Below are 10536 nucleotides of genomic sequence, written 5' to 3' on the forward strand. Positions count from 1 at the left end.
CGAATGCTGTGAAAGCACAGCACACTTGTGCGTTTGCCATGAAGCATGAAATGTACTGTTATTTTTTTAACAACAAGGGAACAGGGTTAAGTGATTCCAAATATGTCATGCTCAACTTAAAAGATTTGACCAAGCTGTCAAGCCCATACCATTGGTGATATATTCGGGATGGTAATGGCCAAGGTAAGGCCATAGGTTTTCCTTTCAAGATGAAAACTCACCTTGGAAGCGGCTCATCAAAGCATTTCGTTGTGGTACAGGCGGGAAAACTTACAGAAGCACCAAGAATGCTCCTTGAGATGGTATCCCATGATTAATTCAAAAGCATGCTGTAAAGAACTTTTACCGAACTAACTTTTAAATATAATGATTTAATATGAACCCAGCAAAAGCTTTGATATTTTCCAGACATAATATGCATGTGAATTGATAAGGTTCAAAGAGTATAGTTTTATACATTTGAATATTGAAAGAGAGTTTTACATGCTGTATTATAGAAATGTGTTTGTACATAAAACTTGAATATATATGCAAACTGGTTTGCCCTTGTTTTTCTTTTACTCCAAGTTATCGTAAGTTATGATAGTAAACATAAGCACCAAGGCAAATAACGGTAAAATTCAAGCCAATTGCAGATTTCATTTACACTGTATAATGTTGCTCATTCACTTGTGGCCTTTCCTTTACTGCAGAAGAGATAGAAGCTGTGTTTTGGTCATTTTTGGTCACTTTTGGCTTCAGTCCTCTTGCATGGATTTCATTCCGCAGCTTCTTGACTGTCAGCTTTGATCCAAGATGGCACTTGAGCTGCTTGTAGTTTCAGATCTATTTTTCTTGTCACTCACTTTTGGCCGAGGCCTTTTCTGCCGAGTTTCACTGATTTCAGTTTCACAGTAGTTAGTTTTTCGTTTTGTTGTGTTTTCTTTTTTCTCTTTCCTGACTGCGCAAAGCATATTGTCGTGCCTCCAGCTGCAACACATCTCGTGTGGCATTCCATTTGTTTGTTTTATTTTTGAAAATACAGTCTTTTTGCATCGTCGTTGTTCTTTTCCACTCCTTGTCCAGTAAACATTTTTAGAGACCCATGATCAGAGACAAATTTCGGAATATGGTAGGGTATGGAGTGCATGTATGGGGTGATACGAGCTTCCTCATAACCTTGTCGTATTCCACCGAGTGAGCAATATAGTTCGATCCATTGTTTACCATTTTCAAATATTTGGTTTCCTGTTGTTTCATTGATTTCTGATGCTGTGATGCAATGGTACAAGTCACAAATTAAAAGGTTGTCCATACTTTTATGACTGTCTCTTTGGTTTCAGGAAACAGAATATCACTTGATTCAAGTTGAAGAGGCAGCTTGTTCATCAACTTCTTTTTGTTTGACCCCACCAAACTTGTCCAATCATACACGCCATTTCCCTTACCGTCCGCATTTTTTTCCACACATTAAATGTAATTCCTGTGCCATTTATATCCTTAACAAGTTTCTTTAAGTAAAGACCTTTCTCTTCTCCCCTTCTTTTGGTAAAGTCTGCTTTGCTGTCTCTCTCCATGACTTCTGTTATCAAATTTTCCATGAGTTGGTCAGTCACCCGAAGCATGAGATGCAGTTTATCAAGTATCACATGATCTAGGGCTGTATTAATGTGGCGTTTCCTTTTACAAGAATACTTGCATTGTGACTGTGGTAGGGAAGGCATTTCCTGTCTTTCCAAAAGGGGTGCGAGCAATACGGGCAGTGAATGTTATAATAGTCCTTAGGTTTGGACATCAAACCTCTCTAACTTGTGTATTTTACACCAAAGGCAAGCATAATCTGAGGTAGCACCACTTGAGCCCACAACAATTAAAAGAACTCTATGATCTCCACCCAGAAAAAATCCAGAGCATATTTTTTTACCCACAGGGGAAGAGGAGCCGAGGCCGTCCCAGAAACAGCTGGAGGAGGACGGTAGATGACGAGGCGAGCAAAGCAGGCTACACCTGGTGGCAGCTTGAAAGGATAGCCCAAAACAGACCAAGATGGCGAGCAATGGTTTCCGTGGACCTATGCTCCACTGGGAGCGAAAGGGTTTAATGATGATGATGATGATATTTCCATCAACCTCAATTGAATTCTGTCTAATCATGTTGTTGATTTCTTCAATTCTTTTTTTTGTGAATCTCGTACTGTTTAGTAGTTTTCAGGTCCATTAACCACTGCTATTGTTCTGTTTCCTTTTGATGACATGGTATTTTCTTCACTGTGAAGAAGGCAAAATGATAGTATTAAGAAATTAGTGGTCCTGGACATCCTTGCCCTGCATCCAACGGCACTGTGCTCCTGGAAAAATACCCGTCACACTTTCAATGATACATTTTGTTCACGTCTGACCTCAACTGTTTGATAAAATATGACCTTGGCATGTCCTCGAAAGCAGCTGTAAGCTCCTGATAAAACTCGTCGCTTACTTAAAAATTTTCTAACAGGAAAATAATTTGCTCAATTTGTGAGCTCTCTTTATCAGTCAGGTCAACTGTGTTTTCTTCTGACTCCTCTTCCCCAACCCTATTTGAGGTTGCTGGGTGTAAGGGCCAATTTCCAATTCCCTCGGTTTCAATAGGTAAGATTCACTCTAGTCCACTGACTTTAATTCGACTAACACTCCAATAAGACGCTCCTGTTTGCTTGTACATAATTCCATCAATCGTCCGCGTCTTTATCCGTCTTATCCGTCTTTACTTCGAGTGAATCGCATACACAACTATAACGTTTGCCGACGTTCGCCATTACATGCACACTCGAAAAGATCACGTAACTTAAACGCGGGAACTAAACGGCGGGAAAAATACATGAACAATACAGGGAACCCAGCAATACTGGGTTCTGGTAATCAAAGGAATAGCTGTCATTTGGTTAAGCATCTTTAAACTACAGACAGGTAACTTCAAGTCCAAATGATTTGGCAAACCATAATGCACATTCCGCTCTCTCTTTAGGTAGTTTGAGTCTTCTTTTCCTTGGTTTTTGACCATCCTCCCCAACCTTTTTACTCTGGCAAGTTAATCCTGACTGGTCAAAATATTCTCTCAATTCCTTTCCTACAACTTCCAGCTCAATGATTTCTCCCTCTTTCCTTCTTAGCACAATTCCTCATTCCATTTATCAGTCTTTGCTTTTCTGCTTCTAAGTCATGATATTTTATCTTCCAGTCTGAAAGTTCATTTCCTAGTGAGGTGAAGCTCCCTTTCGACTCCCTGAACAGAAACTAGTTCAGAATGTAGGCGGATACTCAAAGTGAGAAATTTTGAATTGAGCTGTTCCTTCTTTCTCCCTTTTGTTTGCCTATATTTACTGGCAACAACTCCTGCTTCTCTCTCTAGGCTGCGTTGAATACGAAAACCTGTCTCTCGACTTACCCTAAATCATGCTCCAGGAACTGTAGAATTGAGAAAGTCAATACAGTCACGTCTCTCTTGGACATTTTCATGCAGTCAGCTAGACTCATGGCTCATGGACTCATGGCTCATGGACTCATGGCTCATGGACTCATGGAAGGTAAGATCTATGATCAATCCTTTTCTCAGAATTTGTTCTATGTTTTCTAAATATTTCGTTGGTAAGGTATATCAAAGCCGATCTCCACGAACCAATTCACAATCAAGGACTCCTTCATTTTTGTAGACTGGGTGAAGTCACATAAACATAACAATGAAAATATGTGCTCTTTTGACGTGTGCTCCTTGTTTACCAATGTCCCATTAGACGAGACAATACAAATTTGTCTTACCAAATTATACTCTCTTCCTGATCCTCCTACATTACCACGATCAGTCCTCAAAGGTTTGCTTGAGTTTGCAACGAAGAAAAGCCACTTCATATTGGATGGTCAATATCGATGGTGTCGCGATGGGGTCTCCATCAGGACCTGTCTTAGCTAACATTTTGAGTGTCATTTTCAGGAGAGCTGGTTGGCTAATAATGAGCCCCCCTCAGTCTGGTTTAGATACTTGGATGACACTCTCCATATTCGAGAGTAAAGACACCGCTTCCAGATTTCTACATTTTCTTAACAGCAGACTTCTCAACATCAAATTCACCACGGAACTTGAAGAGAACCGAGAGATTCCATTCTTGGATGTCTGTATCAAGCGTGATCACAACACAATTTCAACTACTGTACACCACAAAAAGACTTTCACCGGTCTCTACACCAAGTGGGACTCCTTTACTCCCAGAAAGTATAAGATCAATCTAATCGGAACACTTACCTATCGTTGCCTACGCATCAGTTCAAAGTCCACTTTATTGCAGTCGACTCTATCTGATCTGAAGAATTCCTTGCTTCAAAATGGTTATCCGATAGGCATAATTAACTATAACGTTAATGATGTATTGACCAAACATAAGGACAGGCCTTCAGAACATACTCTCACAGTTCCCAAGAAAGATGTAATTCTTGTTTTACCTTATTTAGGTTTCCATAGTGATGCTCTTACACGCCAATTAAAATCTTGTGCCAATAGGTTTTATCGTTTCATCATCCTCAGGGTTATTTTTCAGAACACTTGCAAAGTCTTTCTTTTTCCTTACAAAGATCGTTTCAACCGCTCACAGAAATCAAAGATTGTCTACAAAGCCAGTTTCTCTTGGCTGGGACTGTGATGCTTTCTATATTGGTAAAACCAAAAGAAGATTGCATGACAGAAAGACGGAGCACTTCAAAGCTCTCACTAAACTTGGTCACGCTTCCGCTGTTGCTGATCATTCAACTTCTACTGCTCAGAACATTAAATGGGACTTCGAGATCCTAACAAGTAGGCAATGTGATTTATAGTGTAAAATCCAGGACACATTGTTAATACGGGACTTAAAACTCGCTCTAAATGAAAACGTCGGTAGTGAAAAACTCTTTCTTTATTAATTCACACCGGATGTAGTTTCTTTTGTTCATTGTTGTCTAGCTAGTTACCAATAACCCGCTTTAATTTTAGTCTTTTTAAATTCTGTCATATTTTGTAACCGTCACTTCTGAAGATGTGTGTTGTAACATGCAAAACGTCAAGTTGAATATACCATGCGTAATCTATTTGTTATGTTTGTTACCGCTGTATGTTTTCTCTTTCTCCTGAAATTGAAATGGCCGAAAAACAAGAATTTTTATGATATCAAAACCTGATCAGGAGCGCGAATATAATAAAAGCTGCATAGTTACAAGTGCCCCTCCAAGGGTAATTCTGTTGCCTGGCCGTTTTGATGTAAAAATAAATATCGATTTTGAATATTTCTTTCTGAGAGTCTGAAATCCAGAGAAGCTGTCTTAAAAGTTAACGGATTTGGATTTTAGAGGCCAAGAGATATGGTTCTCGAAAGGCGTGTAAAGGTTTGAAAACGGGTGAGGGAAAAGAAATGGTCACGATTTGGCAAACCTTGGAGGGGGCATCCTCCCAACAGGAATTCCCAGGGGTCCTCCGTTGATCGTAGAAAGACCTGGATCAAACCCACTCTGATGTGAAGAATCGACGACAGTTCACTACAGCTGCTTGCGCGAGAGATACAAGACCGGGAGTCAAATGTAGAACTGCTCTAGGAGGAGTTAAACGACAAGTAAAGAAAAAATGAAGGGAAATTATATCGACTCACCATATTTCGTCGTTGTGAACAAAATTACAGGCTTTCACTTTTCCTCTCCCTCCAAACATGTTTCCTTTCTATTACTAGCCAAGAACAATTATCTCCTATAATGACGTCAAACTGTTTGCGCGCAAATTTACGACTGTTGCGCGCGCATAACCCAAGAGTATACGTAATTCGGCAGAATTACGGGAAACACTTTGCTTGGTAAGATAAATAATCAAAGGGCTCTTCTGGAGCAACTCGTGAATGTGGCGGACGAATTACATTACGACTTTCCCTTGAAAAATGCGAATGCATTCGCCGAGCGATTCCCCGACCCCAGTGGAGTGTTTGCTCAAAGTTAATGAACAAAAACCGTCGAGCGTCTAAATGTTACAAGTAGAACGTGAGGGACTGGGCCCAGCCCCAGGTTACTTATTATTATGGGATCGAAAATCCCACGCGTTGGCGAGAATGAAAACGAAACGAGGATCGATGAGAAAACGTGTTGTCATTGTAGTTTTGTAGTAGTTCCTGTGCGAGATTGAGTAGAGTGTAACATTTGGTGACCCCGACGTGACAAAGAAACCATCGAAATGTCTATAGAAGTCGTCGAAGAGATTCAGATAGAGGTGAGAACAGCAATTTGTCAGCTTAGCGAAGCGAGTCTTCGAGAAATCTGTGCGGGGCTACATATCGAAGTTAAAGAGACGGATACGGGACGTCTGGCGTTAATACAAATCCTAACGAAATATTTAGACGCCGAAGAACTCGGAACTGAAGCACTAACGAATCTCAGAGAAACAATTAAAGAAAGGAAACCGGCAACGAAGGACGCGAAGAGTGAACAAGAGGGTGGTGTGAAAACCGAACATGTGGATCAGAAGTCTGCTGTCAAGTCAAGCACAAATGCAGTTACGCCTAAAGAAACCACAGCGATTCCACCGTTCAGGAAGGAATTTAAAATATCGGGACAGATTGGAGATTCACGTCAGAAAGATCGCTTGAGCTTTACCAGTCTTGCTCACCAAATTAACGCTGGATTGAAACGGGGCTATAAAGAAGAAGAAATTGTCGAGGCCGTTATTCGAGCCATCAATCCAGGCCTTAGATTGAGGACCTACTTGGAAGGTAAGCCCGATCTAGATCTTGCCAGATTACGTAAAATACTCCGGTCACATTACCAAGAAAGGGGGGCTACGGAAATGTATCAGCTGCTCAGTTCGGCAGTACAGGAAGCTGGGGAGACCCCTCAGGACTTTCTTGTTCGCCTCCTTGATCTAAAGCAGAAAGTACTGTTTGCATCTCAAGAAGCAGGATCTGATTTGAAGTATGACCCAAAGCTGGTACAGTGCATGTTTCTGCATTCATTATTAACTGGGTTACGGAATGATGACATTAAAATGGAGATAAAACCATGCCTGCAAAACACCCAAGTGGAAGATGAAGAACTTTTTGAGAAATTGAATGCAGCAGTTAGTAATGAAACAGAAAGAATGCAGAAGCTTGGTTCCCGTCATGACCAGCTCACAAACCGAACCCCCACACAGCTTGTAGCTCAATTGGCCACCCATGACGACAGCCATGCCTCAGTTGAAGGTAAAACCCCAGAAAAGCCACCAAAAGTTAACCTTCTTACTGAAGTTAGAGAGTTGAAAGCGGAATTGGCTGCTATCCGGGAGGGCATGGAACAATAAAGCCGCGCTAGCCCTCACCCACAGTACAACCCTGTAGAGCAAGGGAGGGTTCGCCCTAGAGGGTGCTGGAATTGTGAAAGACAAGGAAGGGGTTTCCGTTGCAACCATTGTTTCAACTGTGGTGATGTCGACCACTTCAGTTACCAATGCCTAAGGTCAAGCCGAAGGGGCTATAACTCAGCAAGCCCCCAGGGAAACAGACAAGGGTTGCCCCCACGGGACAAGGAGCAGCCCCCCCGATTCATGAGCAGTCCCAACAATGCATGAACTGTGGAAAGAGGGAGGATTGGGCACATCAATACTTGCGGTGTTCACAGTGCCATACTAGCCACTATTGTTCAAAAGTTTGTCAAAGGGAACATTGGGAGAAGCATAAGAAACTATGTCAAGCCATTAGCGAAGTTGAACTGAGGGAAAGGGCAAGTGTTGAAACATTGAAAACGTCGTTCAGTTCCCACCTAACCCCGAGACAACGCTCTAAACTCGCCAAATTAGTGGGAAGAAAATGTGTGGTTTCCTGCTTGATTCAAGGGGAAAAGGTGGATGCCCTGTGGGATACCGGAGCTCAAGTTTGTGGTGTCCAAACATTGGAAAGAAATTAACCTACCAAACGAGCCAGTAAGAGACATAAGCGAGTTATTGGGGGAAGATGGATTAAATCTCCAGGCCGTGAACGGTACAAAAATCGCATATGATGGCTGGATTGAGGTAGAGTTCCAGTTGGTTGGGGAGGACGGGTACTCGGAGCCATTGACAGTACCCATACTAATAGGAAGTGAAGATAATCAGGAGTATCCCATCATCGGCTTTAATGTCATTGAAGAGGTCATTAAGGGGAGTAGTAGCCCCAACACAACCAGCCTATTGCCCCGAATAGTGAATGACTCGTTCCCATCTGTGAAAGAGGGCGAAGCAAGAGCGCTGGTTAATTTCATCCAAAGTATGGATGATGAAGCTGACACCGGTATGCTCAGAGTCGGCAGACAAGACATACGTGTCCCACCAGGAGAGACTGTGAGAGTCAAATGTCAGGTACACTTTGGACAATTAGAAGAAGATTTGCCTGTTGTGTTTGAGCCCAAAGAGGAAGGGGCGTGGCCTGAGGGGCTAGAAGTTCAGGGCTGTCTCCACCGAATCTCCCCGAGGTCTTCGAGCCGAATGTATGTTCCAGTATGCAACAACACCGAACGAGAGATGACCTTACGTAGGCGGACAGAACTGGGCACTATACAGTTAGTGCAGTCCGTCACGCCACTGCCAGTCGAAGCTGAACAGAAACAAGAGAAAGAGGAAGGTGAAACTTGGAGTGAGGCAACCAGTTATGAGTGGGAGCCAAGTCAGCCCGAACAAAGTAAAGCAAAGTGGACTCCCCCAGTTGACTTGAGCCATTTGTCAAGTGAGCAACGGGTGATTGTCGAGGAGATGTTGAGGGAAGAATCCGGGGCCTTCGCTATAGATGATGGTGACATTGGATGTGCCGAACATTTGAAATTGGAAATCAACCTCAGAGATGACGTCCCAGTACAAAAAACATACAATTCAATTCCAAAGCCCTTGTACGAAGAGGTAAAGTTACACTTGCAGGATATGATCAATCGTGGTTGGATAAGCAACTCAAAGTCACCCTACTCTTCCCCAGTAGTGTGTGTGAGAAAAAAAGACGGCAGTCTGAGACTATGTGTTGACTATAGGCAGTTAAACAGCAAAACTGAGGATGACCGCCAGCCCATCCCTCGCATCCAAGACATCCTGAATAGTCTCAGTGGGAACACTTACTTTTCAGTGTTAGACCAAGGAAAGGCATATCATCAAGGATTCGTAGCAGAAGAACACCGACATCTAACAGCGTTCATCACCCCCTGGGGTTTATACCAGTGGAACCGGATTCCTTTTGGCCTTAAAAATGCACCGGCAGCTTACCAGAGGTACATGGAGAAATGCCTAGAAGGTCTCCGCGATGAAATATGTATTCCATATCTTGATGATGTCCTGGTGTGCAGTAGAACATTTTCTGAGCATGTAGACAATGTGCGAAAAGTACTTAAACGTTTGCAGGAGTATGGTATCAAGCTGAAGCCAAAGAAATGTGAGTTGTTTAAGCCCCGTGTTCGTTACTTAGGCAGAATAGTCTCAGCAGATGGCTACACGATGGACTCAGCAGACGTTGCAGCAGTGGCAGCCCTTAAGGAAACTAAACCAAGAACTGTTGGTGAATTGCGCAAACTCCTGGGTTTCATAAGCTATTACCGCCAATATATTCGCGACTTCTCCAGATTAGCCAAACCCCTTTATGACCTACTTTCAGTTAGAGAATGCAGTGACCAGCCCAGCAGAGCTAAAGGACAGAAAGAGCACCCCAAGTGGAAGTTGCCGACATCGAAAGGACAATCGTCATCAAATCACAAAATCCCGTGGAATGAAAGACACCAAGAGCGATTAAACTTCCTAATTGAACTTCTTATGCAGCCAGGGGTAATGGCTTACCCTGACTTTGAACGACCATTTGTACTGCACACGGATGCCTCAAGCGAAGGACTTGGGGCGGTGCTCTACCAAGAACAAGGGGGGAAATTGAGAGTTGTTGGCTATGGCTCAAGGACATTGACGCCCGCGGAACGGAACTACCACTTGCACTCAGGAAAGTTAGAATTCTTGGCCCTAAAGTGGGCAATTACTGACAAATTCAGGGATTACTTATTCTATGCTCCATCCTTCGCTGTTTTCACTGACAATAACCCGTTAACGTATGTGATGTCATCAGCAAAGTTGAATGCCACGGGGCATCGGTGGGTGGCCGAGTTAGCGGATTATAACTTTACAATCAAGTACCGACCGGGCAAGACTAATGTTGACGCGGATGTTCTGTCAAGAATCCCATTGGACATAGACAAGTATATGAGCGATTGTACAGAGGAAGTACCCAAAGATGTCCTTGAAGCAACCGTGGAAGCAGTTAGGGAACAGGCAAAAGGCACAATCCCATGGGTTACGGCAATTGCCGCAGACTTTACAACTCCTGAACCGACATTAAAGGATCTGAATCTAAAACCCTTCAGCCCTAGTGAAATCAAGGAGGCACAGCACTCGGATAGTGCTATATGCCGCGTGCTTTACTACAAGACACACGGGATCAAACCGGGTGGTGGCCAACTGAAGAATGAACCCCATGGAGTTACCAACCTTATGAGAGAATGGAAGAAACTGGAAGTTGATGAACATGGTATCCTGCGACGAAGAACA

At 42.9% G+C, this 10536-nt stretch overlaps 1 protein-coding gene and 1 pseudogene across 3 annotated transcripts; both read left to right on the plus strand.

Moving 5' to 3' along the window:
- Positions 1–535, plus strand: part of LOC149097175 (uncharacterized) — a 1977-nt pseudogene extending 1442 nt beyond the window's left edge.
- A 2932-nt stretch (positions 536–3467) lies between these two features.
- On the plus strand, positions 3468–7640 carry LOC110058398 (uncharacterized). 3 transcript variants are annotated; one of them, XM_089279886.1, is made up of 2 exons: positions 3468–3541; positions 3946–7640. In XM_089279886.1, exon 2 carries the CDS (start codon positions 6196–6198, stop codon positions 7294–7296), a length of 1101 nt encoding a protein of 366 aa, XP_089136012.1. In that variant the 5' UTR covers positions 3468–3541; positions 3946–6195; the 3' UTR covers positions 7297–7640. The 3 variants fall into 3 exon arrangements, with proteins under 3 accessions (XP_089136012.1, XP_089136013.1, XP_089136014.1); XM_089279887.1 differs by having other exon boundaries at positions 3474–3541; positions 4060–7640; XM_089279888.1 differs by having other exon boundaries at positions 3474–3541; positions 4063–7640.
- Positions 7641–10536: the final 2896 nt, after the last annotated feature.

Source organism: Orbicella faveolata, unplaced genomic scaffold (genome assembly GCF_042242905.1).
Source record: "Orbicella faveolata isolate gen_17 unplaced genomic scaffold, um_ofav_v1 contig_47, whole genome shotgun sequence".
Taxonomy (NCBI): Eukaryota; Metazoa; Cnidaria; class Anthozoa; order Scleractinia; family Merulinidae; genus Orbicella; species Orbicella faveolata.

Coding starts and splice junctions, on each gene's coding strand:
- LOC110058398 (XM_089279886.1), top strand. CDS start 6,196: ATGTCTATAGAAGTCGTCGAAGAGATTCAGATAGAGGTGAGAACAGCA.